This window comes from Heliconius melpomene, chromosome 21, assembly GCF_056956725.1.
Source record: "Heliconius melpomene rosina isolate 202511_hmr_F chromosome 21, ASM5695672v1, whole genome shotgun sequence".
NCBI lineage: Eukaryota > Metazoa > Arthropoda > Insecta > Lepidoptera > Nymphalidae > Heliconius > Heliconius melpomene.
Window position 1 is genome coordinate 7,766,696 of NC_140409.1, and position 19,360 is coordinate 7,786,055.

Genomic DNA, 19,360 nt, shown 5'->3' on the forward strand with positions numbered 1-19,360 from the left:
AAAGTACTACACTGTTTTTGCAAGTAACTTTAAAAGTTGGCGCATTTAATCTGGACTCCGAAATGGTACAACACTTGTTGGATTACTTAAACACTGTAAATGTTAGTAAAAATTAAAGAAAATTATAATTGTCTTTACTTATATATATATATATATACCTAAATGTATGTAACTAATTTAAAAACTGTACAGGATGCACGCATATCAGCACGTTTAACAGACTATAAAATGATGATAACACATACATAACATAAGTAAAAAGTATGAAACAAAAATATATGCAATTCAAAACAATCAAAAATCCTTATAGAAATTATGATAATGCAGTAAAAAAAACATATTAGAAGTCATTATACTCGTAGTTGTCAGTCAAGTTTGTTTTTTTCATATTAACTGTAACTAACTTTAATAAGTACTTCTATTTTATACTTCATGTCTGCTACAAGTTGCTCAAATAATACAAATAAAATGTTATTCTTGTCAAAGTCATCATCCGTGGCTCTCGTAGAGCAGCGACTGTAAACGCGACGGTTATGTAGTGGGTTTGAATCCAATCGGGAGAATAAATTATTTCCAATGCCTCGCTTTTTGTGTTCCTCCACTCAACACGCAATGTTTCGAAATTGGGTGGTGCTTGGGAACAGGTAACAGGTAACTACGTTTTCTCTGCCTACCCTGCTGTGTGTGGAATGCAACGTGATGGTGGTAAACTTTAAAGTATTATGAAAACTATAAAAAATGTATGCCAGATCTCATCGGGAGTCTATATAAAACAAGGACAAGTTTGCATATTTTTCAATATATCAATATATCAATCAATATCTCTATATATACAGTGCGGTCGATGAGTTGTGGCCTCCCTGAGGTTAGCTTGAATATGGTTGTTAGCTGTAAATGGCTGTGACTGACTGTTCAGAAACTAACTTTAGGTTCAGAAACGTTCAGAAACTAACTTTAGGATGGCCACGTTGATGACGGCAATGTATATACTTATATGAATATTGCGATTTGAGATACATCTACTTATATATCTCACAATTACCCACATAACATCATCATTGTTTAATTTTATTGAGAATTAAACAATCAAGTATTAAATAGTTATGATACCTAAAGTAAAATCAATCTTTACGTAACCGCATTAAATGGAATAAGATAAGTAATTCAAATAAAACAACTATATGATTTTATTTAATCATTTATACATGTCTCATTTACAACTTAGAAGGTTTAAAAAAAAATTATAATTTACAGCGCAGCACTGTAAAATTAGATATAATCGTTGGAAAAGCCTCAGTCACACTATGTAAGTTTATATGTCTACAAAAGCGGGACAGTACATTTGATGAAGGATGCAGTTTATTTTAATAGCAATATCTATATCGGTCATAATTAGTATTACAGTTGTCAAAATCTTGACAGTTTAATATTTGATATTGTAATTCAATATTTGGCTTTAACAGCCAGTATATATCAATTTTATGGTGTTGACATAGAAATAGATTTTATATACATTAATGACATACATTTTATAACATTTAATTTTAAAACTATTTTCAATATATAATACACTAAATCCTTCATCATGAGAGTTGGGAAATATACTTGTTGAGTACATTACTTAGTAACAAAATTTTGAATGTAATATTAATGTAAAATGCACAGTGGGTAGGTACGTTCGTAAAGCACGTCGTAAATGCAATCGTTGGATTTTGTGAAGTATTCCACCTTTAGCATAAATAAATAATTGTGGATTGTTAAATAGTTATTTTATATTCTATAATCAAACAAACAAACAAACAAACAAACTTCGCTACTAAGTTGTACTGCCACTAGAAGAGATCCATGTAAAGTGACAGCGGTTACACATTTACACAAAATCATTCACACTTTTGGCGCAAATGCGTAAATAGTAACTGTAAAGAAACAAAATTGTCGATGACAGTAAATTTGACAAATAAAGGATAAGTATTTCACCAGTTACCGGTTTTCATATTAACAGTAAACATATTAGAAAAACTTATGAATACCTAACTTGTTTCCTATGATGTTTAACTGTTTTATACTTTGTATATAATTTAAGACTTTAAATCTTTTATTTTACCACCTTATCGATAATTTCGAATTTTAACTGAATTTGTAAAAAAAAGGCGAAGGTGACGTACCCAATATTATATTGAGTAGGAAAAGTAAAATATAACATGTACGTACATACAGTATGTATATATAAGTAGTCATGAGGACCTGGTGACGCCTGTGTGCTATGTCTCAAAAGTATATTCTTACGGCGACTCGACATCGTTTATGGATACGGCAGTGTTTCAGGGCTCGCCTGTAGTGCGTTGTGGACTGCTTGTGATACTTAGGAACTTATAGTGTGCACATCATCATCATCATCATCATCATTTTCAATCACTTTCAAATAATTTTAGATATGTGATATGATTTATTCTTTGTAAAAATAAATATACCTAATCGAAATTTGTTTGTTATTAATCATATTTAAAGTGATCTAATAAATAGCTCCTAGACCAAAACACGTGTATTTTAATTTCCTTGGCACATGGTCCTAACTAATATGCCCAAAGATATACCACACAGGCGCTTTGATACAAGCTGGCACAATTGTAAGTGAAGAAAATAGAAACATCAAAGATTCAGATGACCTTAGGCAAAATGTCGTAAGTGCATATTTAAATAATATCCTTTGTTAGTATTATCTCTATAGTCATGTTTAAGTGTTACAAGTGTTACTTTACTTGAAGTCCTATAAGTGCTCTATTATAATCTATGACAGTAATATTAGTTTATAATTCACATATACATATTTATGACATACCTGCATAAGGTCTCCTGCATCTGCCTTATCAATTAATTTCTTAATTATAAACAAAGTTATTATCTAAAAATGTAAATCTGATCGTGCGTTTATATGAATTCTAAAACTCCAATTATTCGATACATTAAATAATTAAAAAATATTTAGATTTTATCGTTATTTTATAGTGTATATCGTATTGTAGGTATTGGCTAGTGAAAAAGCGCTAGCAATAACGATAAAACTTGAAATTATGATTATTTAGGCATAGCTATCGAAATGTTATCCACAGCTTACTGTGGCCGATTGATTGTGTATCGGATAAAAGTTAAAATTTACTTAGTACGTTTTTATTAACTACAAATAGCTAAAATGGCGTTTACCATTACATCTATTCATCTAATAATACTGGATGGACATTAAATAATTAATAAATTACAGCGAAAAATTTAGATTAATTCATAAGATCTCATCTTTGGTAGGTATAACTATTCGAAAAGCTCTTAATATTATAAAACCTTATTTATTTAATTTTTTTGTATTTGTAAAAGGTTTGTTAATTATGTACTAGAAAATTTGCTTGAATTATAATTACAATTTAAGTGAGTTGATAAATTGTGAATTCAGTAGATATTAATATTCTCAAAATTGAAACAATATAAGCCCTTATAAGCGACGTTTAGTATAATTCTGTATTACATACAATCTATATTGTATGTATATTCTATATAGTATGTACATATTATTATGTTTTAAAAACAATTTAATATTCTCAAAACAATTTTCTTAAGTAAGCAAAACATGATCACCACGTTACAAGAGCGGATGGATATCTTACTAAAAATATACTTTTTTAAATGAATATGAATTAAAACATATTTTTTTAAAGCTAATTAAATTTTAATAATATTTTCGGTTTTATCCGATAATATGAACACGCTTAAATCTGGACGGAGAGGGGTAAGTGAAAGTAAAAGTCATATAGATGATTTACCTGTTGTTATGACTTGCCCAATACCGTTAAAAACGAAGCTATTATGATTTTAAAGATGTTATTCGATTTCTTGGCAATGTAACATTTCATTTCAGGTTTATTTAATAAAAAGCCTCTACGTTGCAAGGCGTAAATGTTATGTGTCCGATCTGAGTTTTTATACGAAAAGAGTAGGCAGGTGGGTCCCATAAGAGTTTTAGAATTCATACAATTGCTTCGACCATAATTGTCTCTAAGCTGAAACGTATAAGCAAAACATATATGTATATATAAATATCTAAAATAAATTTAGACATTCCACACGTCGCTAAAAGATTTGCGGATATACCCTACCTATTAATCTTAAAATAAAAACAATTTACAGATAAAATTACCGATTACAGTGTTAGACGCTGTCCACATATATGGGCCGTTTTAAATACTGACATTTTTAGTTTCGGTAATTTAAAATTTTGCCAACTGCTTTCCTAACTACATTTGATATATTTCAAGTGAGGAAAAAGTGATTCCTTCAGCGAAATCTATGTGGCTTATCTAACTACTATTTAATTTCCATTGAATATATCGTAATATATAACAAAAACGACTAAGTAGGTAGCGGTTAGTAGTCATTACACTGAATTAGATTATTTAAATGTGGGAAAGTGTACACTTCTTTTACCTTATTTTGTCTTAAACACTTGAGATCATTTTACTTTCAAATTCCTCGACGATAAGGTAATATAATCGATTTTTTTTATCTAAGTAATACGCAAGATTGATTTTATGTAAGAATGTGTACATTTTTATTTATTTATTCAAATAAAATTACGTATAGTTGAAATACAATTATTTGGAATAAAAATTAAAGGCCAAGTACATATTAGAGAAGTCTATGAAACGAAAAAATGGTTATATATAATATTTTTTTGGTCGCAACGGGCCCATGTTAATCACGCCTGAACCAGTGTACGTATTTGTTTTACTTCTATACCGAATAAATATATATATTTTTTATTTTGAATAATAATCGTTAAACGTCTAAAAGAGAATATTACTGAAACTTTGGCCAACACGAGTAATTCACACTTTTATCTTTTCACAGTTACTTCCAAACTTAAAAAATAAGGAAGGGTAATTAATATATTATAATTGGAAAGTATATCATTTTAGGATAAGTTTTAAAAATTAAGACATACGTTTCACAATACACGAAATCGGCGATCCTGAAACTCTTTTTCTTTTTATCTCGGGAATGTCGGACATATTACAAAATAATGTACAATCTAGTAAAATATATAAAAACGAGTATCAAAACGATAAAACTTCACCGACCTAGACCCTCGCAGCACACCGCCTGCTTCATGGACCCGACTGCTGGTTTTAGTATAGTACACAACATGTATGTTCTACTCTTAAACAGTATTAACATCGACACATCTAATGGTAAAAGGCATATACGTAGCTAGGATCTTGTGTTGAACCAGGCGAGGGTTCCGCGGATCTCTGCTATATATGTATTACAGGTGAACAAGTGGCGCTAATATTTCCCTAGCTACGTTTATGTTAATAAGGTTGTCACAGCCTCGGTCGCTTCTATCACCGGCACTTTGAACCAGCTTCATTGCTTTCAATGGAAACTGTTCAAGAATTTTCCAATTAAACCGTTACTGGTCGGGCCTATTATTTATGCAACGCCTTTTTACGATAAGTGTTAGGCCCTTTATAAAATATAGTTAATAAATTTAAAAAATAGTCCGAATTAAACTTTCTAAGACTTTACTCTATACGATAGAAGACAATACCAAAGGAATACATAAATATTCTGAAATAAGAATGGTAGTACTGTAATATCTCGTTATTACGAATTATGTCTGTCAATTGTAAATTTTTAAACATATTAAATATATAAAAACATCTCAGTTTTGAGCATAACAAAAGTAAAGTAAATTTACTATGTTTCTAAAGTAAGACATAAAATTGACAGATTGGCGTTCACATTACATCTTATACGACTATATTGCTCCAAGATATGTATTTTATAATTCCACTGTAACCTTTCCACATTACTTATATCGCGATGATATAACAAAACACGTACGAATCGACCTCAAGCCCTCGTCCAAGCCGGGCCTAGCTTACAAATGTTACTATAAATATTTCAATTACTATAACATAAATTAACTCTACTTGTATAATTTTAAGCTACTAGTTTAAACGTCAGGCTTATGAAGTAAAGAGATTGTTGTTATAAATAAACAATATATGATGTTACATAAAGCGGCTAGTGAAAGTATGAAGCGTCTATTATATCGATATTTATTTTTATTATTTAAAATATGTGTTGCTTATGATCTATCAAAAACAAACACAAAAATTCTATTGTTTTGAAGGTTTTATTTAAATAATTTGGCAGCTTCTTCTTTAGATTCCAATATCAGTAGTTGTGTTAAGAAATAAATAGAGTCGGCTTATTACACTTCGTAGGTCTCTTATTATTTGCACTATTTTAAGCATGTATATTACCATTAATTGTTTTCGATTCACAAGTGTTTATCTGGAGTTAAATGTCAATATTGAATCTTATTGTAGTTGTACTTAATTATTAATGCTATATCTAGTCTAATCTAGAGCACAACATGTCTTTTAGATGTTTACGCTATGAAATGTGTTTTAATGATATGATAAATTAATATAGTTATATGACTAATATTAATATGAATATATTATTGATACTGTCTACCACATCAATCTTTAAGTAAATTGGGAATGTGATATTAATTAGAATTAGTAAAATAATCCTAAAATATTTGTGGATAAAGGAGAACAACAATTAGAATAGTTAATACTATAAATAAAATATTATTATTTTTATTCTGTGTAAAATATAAAACCTGCACCGCTAACTTTTTCGAATATACGAAAGAAAGTAGGAATATGAAATTGACAAGTAGGCAAGAGCACCGTATTTTCGAAAAGGTTTGGGGAAACACGTATTGGACATTAACCTTATCAAATATATCAACGAGAAACACATTTAGTAATATGTCTTATTGGATATGTCTATAAATTTTAAGCTAATACAACTCTTTATCAGCGACGACGTTTGTACGAGTTACGTAAACGAGAGGCAAGCGTTATCTAACAGTTTGGTGAAAATTGAAATTATTGTAAATAGATAAAATGATAATAAACTGCAGAAAGTTAAAAAATAGGCAAAAATTATTACATAAGTATATTATAAATTAAGAGTAATTTGCCCGATGTCCAAGCTGAATCCTGTCAAAATACACTTTTCACAACCTTCCTGTATTGTATAAGTACTTAACGAATATAGCCTTTAATTATACTGAGTGACTACAGTGGCACTAGCGCTTGATGCGGCCGAGGCTGTTTCAACGGATCGGGCGGGCGGGTACCGACAACAATCAATACAACATAAACTTACGACTACGTTTCTAATTGGACGAGGTTGATATATGTAGTCACAACCTCGTTGTAAACCTCTGCGTTACCGAACCTCAAAATAACCAACTGCGTACGCTATATATGAATTATGTGTCTTACTGAAATCATCATGGGTGTGGTTCACAGTCCAGTCAGGATTGAACGGAAATTACGTTCAAATGCACTCAATTTCATTTTGAAAATTTGTGAATTTTCAATTTCATGCAAAAAAGTATATTCCTAGTGAACACGCGCGTGCCGCCTTTGGGCAAAGTTTCGCGGCCACCTCAGTCAGGTCAACTGAGAGTTCATTTCAAAATTCAGTGGCTAAATTGGGTAACCAATGTCAAAGTAGCCCTTCGACGTCAACGACGTTCTAACTTGATTGTCGACAGCTCCCTTATAACCTTTGGCTCAGTCGCCTGTGCCTTATGAGGTAAAACGGTAGAACCGGAATATCGTAGGCCTATTACATTTATATATGTCATTAGTTTATTATCTCTTAAAATTACGTGTATTGAATTGTATAAAGTGTATGAAGCGGGAGGTAAGCCTGGATTTATTTACAACAGGGCCGAGGCAACGTCATGGGTATAAGCGTATAAGATATATTCGTAGACATTAAAAGTGGCTAATGTTCTGTTTTTAATCTAGGGGAACGACAAGCACCTAAAAGTTCACAAGTGCGACACCGCGAGTGCGTGGCGTGGGCGGCGGGCGGCGGGCGGCAGCGGGCGGCGGGCGGCGGGCGGCGGGCGGCGACGGGCCGGCTCACACGTGGCAGGCGGGCGGCGAGCGCGCGGGAAGGCGACCGCGCCACACCTGCGTCTGCGCGTACTCGTCGCCGTCTTCCCCGCTCGCCTTACCTGCAAATATTAACATTGTTGTTACAATTTGAATACCAATTCTATTGGAAAATTTTTTTTTTTTTATTGCATTCGGTTATAATTTCAAAGGTATAAGAATATTTTAGTTATAAAACAGTAAATTTTTATTATATTTGCTTTAAATTAAATTATTTTTGATTACCAAAGAAAATTTTAAATTTCCATGAGATATATACACAGTCTGGAGGTTGGAGTTTGTTTATAAAGTATTTTATTGGCATCATTAAAAATAACAGATAAACATTAATTACAACAATGTCTATGGAAGGGGTCCTCACAAAGCCATGCCGTACCGACAGGACTGCACAAAATAACAAGACACGTACACTCACAACGAATATGCCAATTTTAGAAATATCCCGTCTTGTCCTCAGCAGCAAGTTTACACTTTTTGTGAATTATAATCTTAAAAATATAATTTCTATATAATGGCTTAGCGTTTTCTCACATACTTTAAACTCCACAATACAAAGGCGATATAATAGATATGGCATTAATTAAATTCGGTAAGTACTAATAATACTGCAATAGTGCAATTCTTTTATTTTAAGAATGTATTGCTAACTATAAGTTTGTTACCAAATCAAGGACAGACGGCTTAGTTAAGTGTAAACTGACTTATGCCCGAACAAGAGACGAGACCCATGCGAATTTTGGTGCCCTACAGACGTGACCACACAGTCCAAACACAACTACCACAGACTATCTGAAACAGAGGACATAACCACAGACATAAAAACCACAGAAATTAGCTGTAAGTAAGGTAAAAGTATATTTTTGGACTCTCAGTGACTGAGATGTTTCAAATAAATGCCAATCGATTGAGATGAGTAAAAAATTTGGTGCTAAGATCTTGAGAGTATATTTTTTTAACAATACACATCCAGAACGTATAATTAATCGTTTGTAACATAATAAACAAAAATGGAAATAAGATTTAAACGTGTATGCCAACCCTCGACGACACGTGATACAGCGGCATCAAATGACCTAAAATGAATGACATCGTTAATACTAGAACGGATCTCGTCGAGGGTTTAGTTTAGAGTTAGTGTTTACGTGAAAACGTCTATTAAAATTGATGGATAAGCGATTTACTCCGTCCGATATGAAACTTTATAACCAGTAAAGTTTTAGCGTCACTTAATACAACATTGCTGGTATAAATAGTATTTATAGACGTTTTAACGTCACACCACACAAATGTATATATGTCAATAACAAACTAAAGCCAGGGGCACGGATACATAATATGGATGAGGAGACACCGCATGCCAAAACCAAAACAACAACGGCTAGCGGAGTCCCAGTCTACAGCCATCGCTCTATCAAAAAAGTTGCAATTTGCCTTTTGGTCATTTTTTACACAATAAACATTCTTTTTACACACTAATTACAATTTAGGGTTGCCATGTTTCAAATTAAAAACAAAAACCAAATATATAACTTTCGTATAGAGCGTGAGCTTGAAGAAATCATGCTAGTTACGATTTTTGATATCTAACTTACAATTTAAGACTGTCCTGTCCAATGTATGTCTACGGTGACTGAAGAAACGAAAATGCGTTAATGTTTTAATAATATAAAAACTGAAATACTAATGATGTAGTGCCTTATAATATTATGTTTTTGTGCTTTTTCGAGAACTTTCCTTAAAAATTGTATAAAAGGCATTAGTTCTAAGTTGTGGTTTTAAATAATTTATTATTTTTTAAATTAATTGAATTATATGATATTATTTTGTGACTATAAAATCTGTCATTTATAGCTTATAGTAGCTATAGTTTTGTACGTGCGTGGATACGTACTCGTATGTCAAAGTCCAGTCTACTTTTTTTAGTAGAGTTTAGGTTACGTAAAATAATTTTCATTTAGATGACTAAAAATTTACATCAAATGAAGTTACATAAAATAGACAATCTTCTAGCTTTTTTTGAAAGCAAGTCGAACGACGACAACGTCTCTATGGCGCTGGCAATTGAGGGTTCGCCAGATTTGTGAGATGCCAGATTTTTACATGTTTATGTCCCTTTACAGAATTAACCAGAGCTAATCCTGGATCATCTGAAACATTATTGTTTGAGATCTGGTTTCAAGCTAGATATTAAATGTGAACTGTTTAGTACTGTCACTGTAAATTTTATTATTCCTCGTACCTCGTAACCCTTCAATTTCATTGACTTGCCCTGACCACCTTGAGCTACCGTAACTTTTCCCTGACTTTCCAGAATGCGGACACCCTGATCATCCCTAATGAGGGTGCGTGCATTTGCGTGCAGACAATTGGGTAACTTTTTGTCCGCAGAGGACAGCAGCGTGCCCATCACCCAGCTGTTACCGTGCTCATAAGTTTGTATTGTACAACTGCGCAGTAACAACTAAATGGCATTCGACTGCGTTAAAGTTAACTTGGACCTCAAGTAAAATAAGACGAATTGTGCGTTTTCCTCCCAATTTTTTATTGGGTACAGAGCTTTTAGTTAAGGTTAAATGAAAATTATTTTGTAAGAAGCAATACAAGTTAAATATATTTATTGAAAAACGGTTTTGAGTAATAATGTAAAAATCACTACATGATATACGACTTTAGCTGATAACTATACTTGGTTCATATGCATATGTATTTACGTAGATCTTCTATTTATCATCCTATCACTCCAAAGCGGGTGGACCCATGCATTGTTTGCCTTGCATTTACAATTGCTTGCACAGACAACCATCTCGTTGAGATCCATCTTAATTGAAAGCAAGAAAATTTCGTCACTATCACTGCAAGTGTGCATTCACGAAAAGTTTGATGACAGTCGCAGTTAGTGACAAAGAATTAATTGTCACAGAGACGAAAATGACAAGACTCTATTTTCAAACTATAAAAATGTTCTTTTTTCTTTTGTATTTATTCGTAGCATCAACTTTACTATTAAATATATTGAAAATAACAATACAATTAGCCAAGTCTTTCTTTTTCTAATTAGTTTTTTTAGTAAAACACTGCATTAAACGATAGACAAGATGTATTTTTAATAAAAAAATATACAAAATGTATTTTATATTATTACAATAACAACATTAATCACGCAACGAGACTGTAATGTTCTGCAGTTCATTGATCTGTTTAAAAACGCGATATATCTAAGTTATTATTACTATATATCACATTTTTTATCAAATATATACAAAATATAAACATGGTGGATATTTCACAAAAAATATGTTAAAAAAATTAGAGATTATATTTAAAAAAAAAATGTTTTCATCTTTTATATTAAATAATCAATCGATTAATACTTTATATGAAACAATAATCCCGCGGGTGAATCGGGACGAGGCATATCTAGGACGAGGTGAAGTAGGATCGATTCAAGCACGTGGTGCGGGTTGGCGGGACGTCACAAGCTTGGACTATTGATCACTATTTTACGTCATACTATCAAAGAAATATATGGATGATGCATATCTGTACTAATTATGTCATAATATTGTCGTTATTATTGTTTATAGTAAAATAAATGTTACTATTGCCTTTTTTTTTGCATACTGGAAATAAAATTTCCTTGTGGCGCCTTTCAGTGCTGTTTATACCGGTCTAGTGCCATTTTTAATGTTTTAGTTAAGATTTTCTTTAAAAAAGGAAAATGTTTTGTGTTTTTTTTTTATAATGTCCTTTCAATGATTTACGGCTACATTTGTCGTTTTAATTTAAATATAGTTAAAATACACTTTTCGATTTACAACTTTAAATATAATTTTTTTTTCTTAAATTCTCCTATGTTCTATTGCTATTAAGAACGTTAATAAAAAACTAATTAATCCTATAATAAAATTATGCAAGCAACGAGTAAAATAAATTTACCAAGTAATATAGGCCTGCGAGCTAAACCTTCGAGTAAGTAATTAATTTATTATTAAAATACTTGTTAAAAATCTAAATATTTGTTTACAATACAATTGGGATAATTTTAGTTGATTACACTGATTATCCAATAGTAATACTTTCAGTAAGTCTTGCAAATATTATTAATATGTAAATTAAATGTATATTTAACAACTTACCCGTTGGTCAGACATCTGTCTCTAAAGCTTCAGCGGCAGTGGCGGCGTGCAATTGATTAACCCGTACGTTGCACCGTCTTCGTATGTCACTTCGTCGGCCGTCATGGTGCGCTAGGGCGCCGCTCGCACCCGCGCCGCCCCCGCTGCACGCGCCGCCCGCACCTACGACGGCCACCACGCTGGACCGCTCGCGTCGCGCCTGCTGCTTCAGAAGCTCTTGCTGTCTCAACTGAATACCCGACGTTATTACTTAGAAATTATCGTTATACTTATAGCGTAGACTGGATAGCCTCATATTACAGTACAAGTATTCTATTATAAGTTTTTAGTAATCTGTACAACTAAAAGATTCATACAAAACTTTGATATATAAAAGTAATGGCATTCGCAACACGTGCAGCACATGATATATCATGTGAAATAATATAGTACGTACTTGGTTCAGTCGCAATAGGTCTTGATGTTCCAGGGCTGCAATGTCGTCCACGTTCCCGGCGGCTTCCATGGCGGCCTGCTGTTCGAGCAGCATGCGCTCCTCTTCCCGTAAACGACGCATGCTACTTTCCAGGTGGGTGTCAGTAACTAAAGCCGAATCTTCTAGCTCCATCATATCAGAGGAAGAGTCGTCACTGATGGAGGACTTCTTGATGGGTCCTGAAACTGTATACAAGTATTGTCAATACTTTCTGTGAAAAGATACCAGGAAAGCTGTTGTATGTAATGTAACCCATTTTATTAAAAGTGTAATGGACATTATTTTTTCATTTCTATTCAAGCTTGAATACAACAAAAGGTAGAAGGAAGTCTTTACAAATATGATTAGGCTGCTACTTTATTGTTTATGAAACAATGAGCTGTTGTTGCTGCTTCACCGGCAAATAGCAACTCTCATTTTATACCCTCACATAAAATTGTACAGTTAGCATATATAGTATATATGTATATGTATTAGTTTTTTTAGCATTCATAAAAAAAGTATGTTAGAAATAAAATGTTAGCATTATTTTATAAGCTAAATTTACTGATAGCAAGGTTTAATTGTAAATTTGATGAAATATTTAGTATTAAATTTAAACTTACATCCATAATTTTTATAGGATATGTAATATTTTCATAATTAGTACTGTAAAATTATTTCCTTGCCACAATATTTTGTGAATTTAATTAAATATAACATGAAAAATATTGCGAATTTTGAATTATATTGTTTTTAATTATATTTGTCTATTAAAGTAATAAGATTACAAAAAAAGCAATAATTGTTAATAATCATAGAAAAAAAAAATGTTAATAATAATAATAATAAAAAAAACAAAAAGCATTGTTAGTAATGATTAACACAGTATCAGTGCTTACAGTAATAAAAGCCCCATAGCACTAGATACAAATTGTTTATCTACGGCGGAAAATAATTTCCGTAATTTTCTGTAGCTACAAACATTCACGGCAATACATACGTGACGTAGAAGAGTCCTTGTGCTTAAATGGAGTTGTTGAATCCGTTTGTCTATAGATAAAACTTTTTAAGATAGTTATTTTTGGTAATATCTACGTAAGAAAGATTTTGTAGGCTAGTAAATTTTAATAACTTACGCCAAGCCTGTACTATTTTTTTTAGTTAAACTTATATTTTTAAAATAATATTTTAAAAGTTTACTAATATTTGCAGTAATAGAATAGAACACTGTACTTATGTACACTAAACAAAGTATACTGTACATTTAATTACGTAGAAACAATTAAATTTTTTAACGCAGAAAATCGTCGATAAAGTTGTATAATTTTAAATAAAATAAAATGGTTCTATTTGTGAGAAACGTTTATGTTAGACTGGCGATTCTTTGAGCAGCTTAAGATAGTGCTTTAAAGAAATAAAACAGTTCCCCGCGGGCGTGGACCGTTTGAAATACTATTTAATAAGTTGCAATAAAGCTGGTCCACGACGCTTTGATATTTCTTTTAAAATATATAAATGCTTTCCAATGTATAACAAATTTTTAGATTACTTTTCTTATTATTAAGATTTCAATTAAGTGTATTTTGCTAAGAGTGTTTAACGCACGTAGGCAGGTAAGTGAACGAAACAAAAATATAAGCATTTTAGAATGCGATCAAAATTCTATTATCTTCTAATAAAATAACATCGCAAACAAATCTGGAGAAGATATAACAGTATTCAATATGGCATTTTCACATAACTTAACCTACTATTTACATAAACACAATACATCTTGCCTTATGATAATATCACAAAGATCGTCTCTTTCGATAAAACTAAATCTCACTAAACAAACAAACGCACAACACTATCGCAAAGTCAATGATCACTGCAGAGCTCGTCTCTCTCATCGTCCTTTCCACCTGAAATTATGGAAAATGAACATAAAAGAAACAAATTATAAAAAGCGAAACATGCAAGTAAGTTCCGTTGTGGCAGTATTTGCATGCAGAAATAAAAAAAAGGACAATATAATTTTAAAATAAAATAAACATGTATTTTGCTACTTTCTAAACACAAAAAAAGAAATGTGAAATATAAAACAGAAGCTCAAACAAACTTACTTAAATAGGGTTCGCCCATGGTCCCGGGCAAGTATGGACAGCTAGTGACGTGATTAAAGTTTTGTGACTGCATTTCTTCTTGGTCTGTCTCACGATGGTAGAAATAGTTGAAGTTGGATACGATGACAGGCACGGGCAGAGCGATGGTGAGTACACCAGCGATTGCGCAAAGCGACCCAACGATCTTGCCCCAGACTCCAACAGGCCTAATGGAAAAACAACATTAGCCACCCAGCAGGTAACTTTAGTGACATATAGAGAGATACATAGAGAGTTTAAAAACTATTTGATGTTGCACATGCACTGTATAAGGGTTTTAGGGTGACATGTAATAACACAATAATAATTCTAATAAAACTAATAATAATGACCGCTCTAAATTACATGAAATAGTTGAATTAGTAAGTTTAGTACGTTCGCATCATTTTAAGATTTGCAGTACAATATCAAACATCATCATTCATACCCGCAAGCGAAAATAATCTAACCAGTTTATCGCAGAGCAGTGTTTAATTGCCAGCTTCATGTCCAAAATAACCAAAACTCCAGTCTTAAAATGTATTAACAGAAAATAAATTCGCCTTGCTAAACATATTATACATTCTATTAACACTTTTAATGAACCGAGTCTTGAACATATTTTGGACATATTTGTAAGAAATAATTATAATTAGGTAATGAAAATATTTATATTATTTTAGATGTATTTATAATAAAACTATGTACTATAGCCACAAAAAATGATGTATGTTGCAGACATGCAATATGCCACTTTACGTCTAATGTATAACGAACACAAAAATTTCCTACATATATAATAAAAATAGTGTGAAAATTATACACTTAATGCACGAAAAAGCAACGAAATATTGAATAACAATTTTACATAGGAGCACAACGTGTAGATTTGTATCATTAATATATTTTAAATTGAATTTAAAAATGATAGAGATGGATGTGAGATAACCGAATGGACTTTAGCACTGGGTGAAACAGCAAAACAATTTAAATGTGAATTTAATGATTAATGAATAATTAATTGTTCTTATGATGCCAATATAAGTGGGAATAATACAACTCTTTTATACTAAATTTTCCGATAAGCACTTAAGTCCATAATAACAATCACAACAACGATAACATCTGACAGGTATACATTGAAAATTTAGCAAAAGCGGTACAATAGGAGCACACTTAGATAGTAGGTGAACACCGAGACAGCTTCACTTCAACTATATCTATTAGGATATATAATATCCCATGCTATGTAAATTCATTCTTTATATTTGTAACAGTTGAAGTTTAACATCTAAACAAGCATTTTAATTGATTACGATTTGGAAAGGGCGATTGTCACACCGACGACAGATCTTGAAGAATGTACACGCTTTGATGATGTCATTTGAAAAATATAATAATTTTGTGAATGGAAAATTATACGCCTATGCTTCCATGTAAAATTGTAAAAGTTCAGGTAGGTCGATTACTATAGAATGTGATTTAAGTAAATGCTTACTGCAAAAAGTTTAGCACGTGCATTTATTTGTGGAAAGTATAAGTGTGATTTGTATACTCTTTAGGCGAGCCGTCAATAGAATACTTAAAGCTTATGTATTTATATGATGTGACGAAAAGAATTCACAAATGTGTTAAGATGCTGATGTAAAGTTGTAGGAAAAAATGAAAAATGACGAAAGGCATAAATGATATTTAAGATGAAGTCGCTGTATATGTCATACGTCATGTCGCCGTATCCTACGGTCGTCATTGTCACGACCGCCCACCAAAACGCATCGGGTATGGACTTGAAGAAACTGTTTTCGCTGCCCGCTTCAGCGAAGTAGACCGCAGACGAAAACAGCACCACACCTTGAAGCACATATGTATGCGATACAGTGGGATACACAGTGCGAGCGAGGGAGCGACTGCAGGCAGGTGCCGGGCGGGTCACGAGACGCGGTTACCTCATATCTCCATAGCCGACAGTGGTCATTGTTATGACAGCCCACCAAAACGCATCAGGTATAGAGGAAAAGTTTGAATCAGGACAATCTTTATCCGCAAAAAATACTGCACTTGAAAACACGACCACTCCTGTGAAAATAAAATATTTGGTGCAACAGCGCCCCTAGTTTGCCCGCACCATTCTGTTCCGAGGCTGCTGTACTGCGTGTCGATGGATACCCACCCGGCCAGGCGATATCTACTTTTTTCTTATTCTAAGACGCTTAATTTTATCTTACATTTAGATTAAAGTAATTGTTTAATTTGATTTGCTTTCAAATAATATTCTTTATCAATAAATAATTGTGTCTGAAGTTTTGATTATAATTACTAATTACATAAAAAAAATGGAAAAGCTATTAAATTTATGTAATAACTTACCAATGAAAAGGAAAAATATCAAAAGCCCAAGTTCTCTCATAGAAGCTTTAAGCGTTCTGCCTAAAATTTGTAAGCCTTTGGAGTGACGAGACAGCTTAAAGATTCGAAAGACTCGAACAAGACGAATCACCCGAAGTATTGCAAGACTCATAGCTTGGTTGGTAGATTTATCTTGAGGTGAAACAGGAGCTCTCGGAAGGTTCAAAGTATCCTCTTCTTCTGCAACGACGGTCGCGAGAGTGATAAAATAAGGTATTATGGCAATTATGTCTATAATGTTCATCACGTCGCGGAAAAAGTTAAATTTATTTGGGCAGGCCAGGAAACGTACTATCAATTCAAAAGTAAACCAAATGATGCAAAGTGTTTCTATGAGGAAGAAAGGATCAGTAATATCCGGCACTTCATCTTCTTCAATCTTTGTACCATTGGTAGTCGTGTTGAAGACTTTGTAGTGCTTGAATTCTGGCAGAGTCTCAAGACAAAAGATGACAATAGACAGTAAAATAACGAAAACGGAGATGATAGCGACCACTCGGGCGGCCTGGGAGCTCTCGGGGTATTCAAATAACAACCAGATTTTACGTTGACGTTCATTTGATGGGAGAGGTTTCTCTTCTTCCTTTATAAAACCTTCATCCTCACTGAAATAAAAAAAAGTTGTGTTTAGTACAAAAAATCAATGAGTAGTAGTGTACATTCAATGTTCGTTTAACTATGATTGAAATATTCATATATAATTTAGTTATCATTATTAATAGTTAATTTAATTTAATTATTAAAAAAACATTCTTAAGAGTTGCAAATTATATATATATATATAAATGATGGAAAATTTATTATTTTTTTATATTTGTATATATTCTAGCTCTTCCGAGGCTATAAAAGCAAGTCTAAGACAGCTCATCCAAGATATTTGTGAGGTTTAAATTTAATTTAACTAAAAAGGTTTTTATGATATTATATTTTTAATTCTTAGTCTATTATATTAACCGGAATTTGTTGGTAGCTTGTTCACCCAGCTCGTAGAACTTAATTTCCTCAGAAAATACGTCCAAAGGGACGTTTACAGGGCGGCGCAAGCGGCCGCCACTCTGGTAATAATACAGGATGGCGTCGAAGGACGGCCGATTTCTATCAAAGAAATATTCGTTCCTGTAAAACATATGGGATAATTTAGTGCACTTTATTGGTCACTTTTATTAAGATTTTTCACTCAAGTTATTGTAGTTTTTTAATATAAAACTTTCGATAAATATAATTATCATAAAATAGAAAGATAATAGATTATTTTTGGATTCAGTTTAAATGATATGAAATATAATAAATAGTCAATAAAGCTTCAATATTTAACAGTACCTTAGAGGATCAAAGTATCTGATCCTCCTTGACGGGTCTCCAAGCAGTGTTTCAGGAAATTGGTTGAGTGTTCGAAGTTGAGTTTCGAACTTCAAGCCACTGACCTGTAACGATAATCTAACTTCAGACACAGTTGGCTACAGTTTTGTAATTTCAAAAAAATGTTTAATACAAAAGAACACAAAAAACTGAGAAATGGATCTTCTACATTACTACTAGCGAGCCGCTCGTGGCTTCGCCCGCTTGAACTACATAATTAATAATTAACTAATCTGCATTAATTTAGTTTTTTAATAATAATATCACTTTAAAAACAATATGTATACAGGTATAATCCGGTTGACATAAAAAAACACTAAATGCTTACGGAAGCGTGCCAAAATACAATAGTGAAAACTGCAATTAAACCGGTTAAGACGTTTCTGAGATTAGCGTGAACAAATGCACAGACAGACAAAAATCAAAAAAATAATAGTTTTTTGCTCTATTGCGTTATTAAATACCACTAATAATTAATTATTTTTCTTACAAAATTATTCCAGTAATTTGCTTAGGTAAACCTAAACGGATTAAGCTATATAAGAATATATAAAGATTCTATGAAACTAACAAGAGGTGCTCCGCTTTTGTTAGAAACATCTAATTCAAGACAGGCTGGACGAAGAGATTAGATTAGCCTATATACGTGATTTAGTTTCCAATAATCTTTATGTTTTGTTGATACTGCTTACATTAAGGTGATTTAAACTTTCACTTTTTTTTTAATACCAAGTTTTTCATATTTATTTCAGGAGAAAATTTTAATGATATGAATATTTCTTTTTTATATGAATGTGTTGTTTTACGTTATAAACAATACTTAATAAAAAATAATAA

The 19,360-nt window shown here is 32.1% G+C and overlaps 1 protein-coding gene across 8 annotated transcripts in view; it reads right to left on the reverse strand.

The window, feature by feature from the left end:
* Nucleotides 1-1,182: 1,182 nt before the first annotated feature.
* Sh (Potassium voltage-gated channel protein Shaker) overlaps nucleotides 1,183-19,360 on the reverse strand; it is a 194,933-nt gene continuing 176,755 nt past the window's right edge. For 6 of the 8 annotated variants that reach the window (XM_085206428.1, XM_085206436.1, XM_085206435.1 and 3 more), the window contains 8 exons: nucleotides 18,485-18,588; nucleotides 18,119-18,280; nucleotides 17,126-17,769; nucleotides 16,480-16,609; nucleotides 14,741-14,946; nucleotides 12,615-12,838; nucleotides 12,179-12,407; nucleotides 1,183-8,104 (listed from right to left, as the gene is read on the reverse strand). In XM_085206428.1, coding sequence (XP_085062554.1) covers nucleotides 12,186-12,407; nucleotides 12,615-12,838; nucleotides 14,741-14,946; nucleotides 16,480-16,609; nucleotides 17,126-17,769; nucleotides 18,119-18,280; nucleotides 18,485-18,588 — 1,692 coding nt within the window. In that variant the 3' untranslated portion in view covers nucleotides 1,183-8,104; nucleotides 12,179-12,185. Of the gene's footprint in view, nucleotides 8,105-9,634; nucleotides 9,673-12,178; nucleotides 12,408-12,614; nucleotides 12,839-14,740; nucleotides 14,947-16,479; nucleotides 16,610-16,704; nucleotides 16,835-17,125; nucleotides 17,770-18,118; nucleotides 18,281-18,484; nucleotides 18,589-19,360 lie in introns of all 8 variants that reach the window. The other 2 variants (XM_085206430.1, XM_085206431.1) reach the window with 2 other exon arrangements.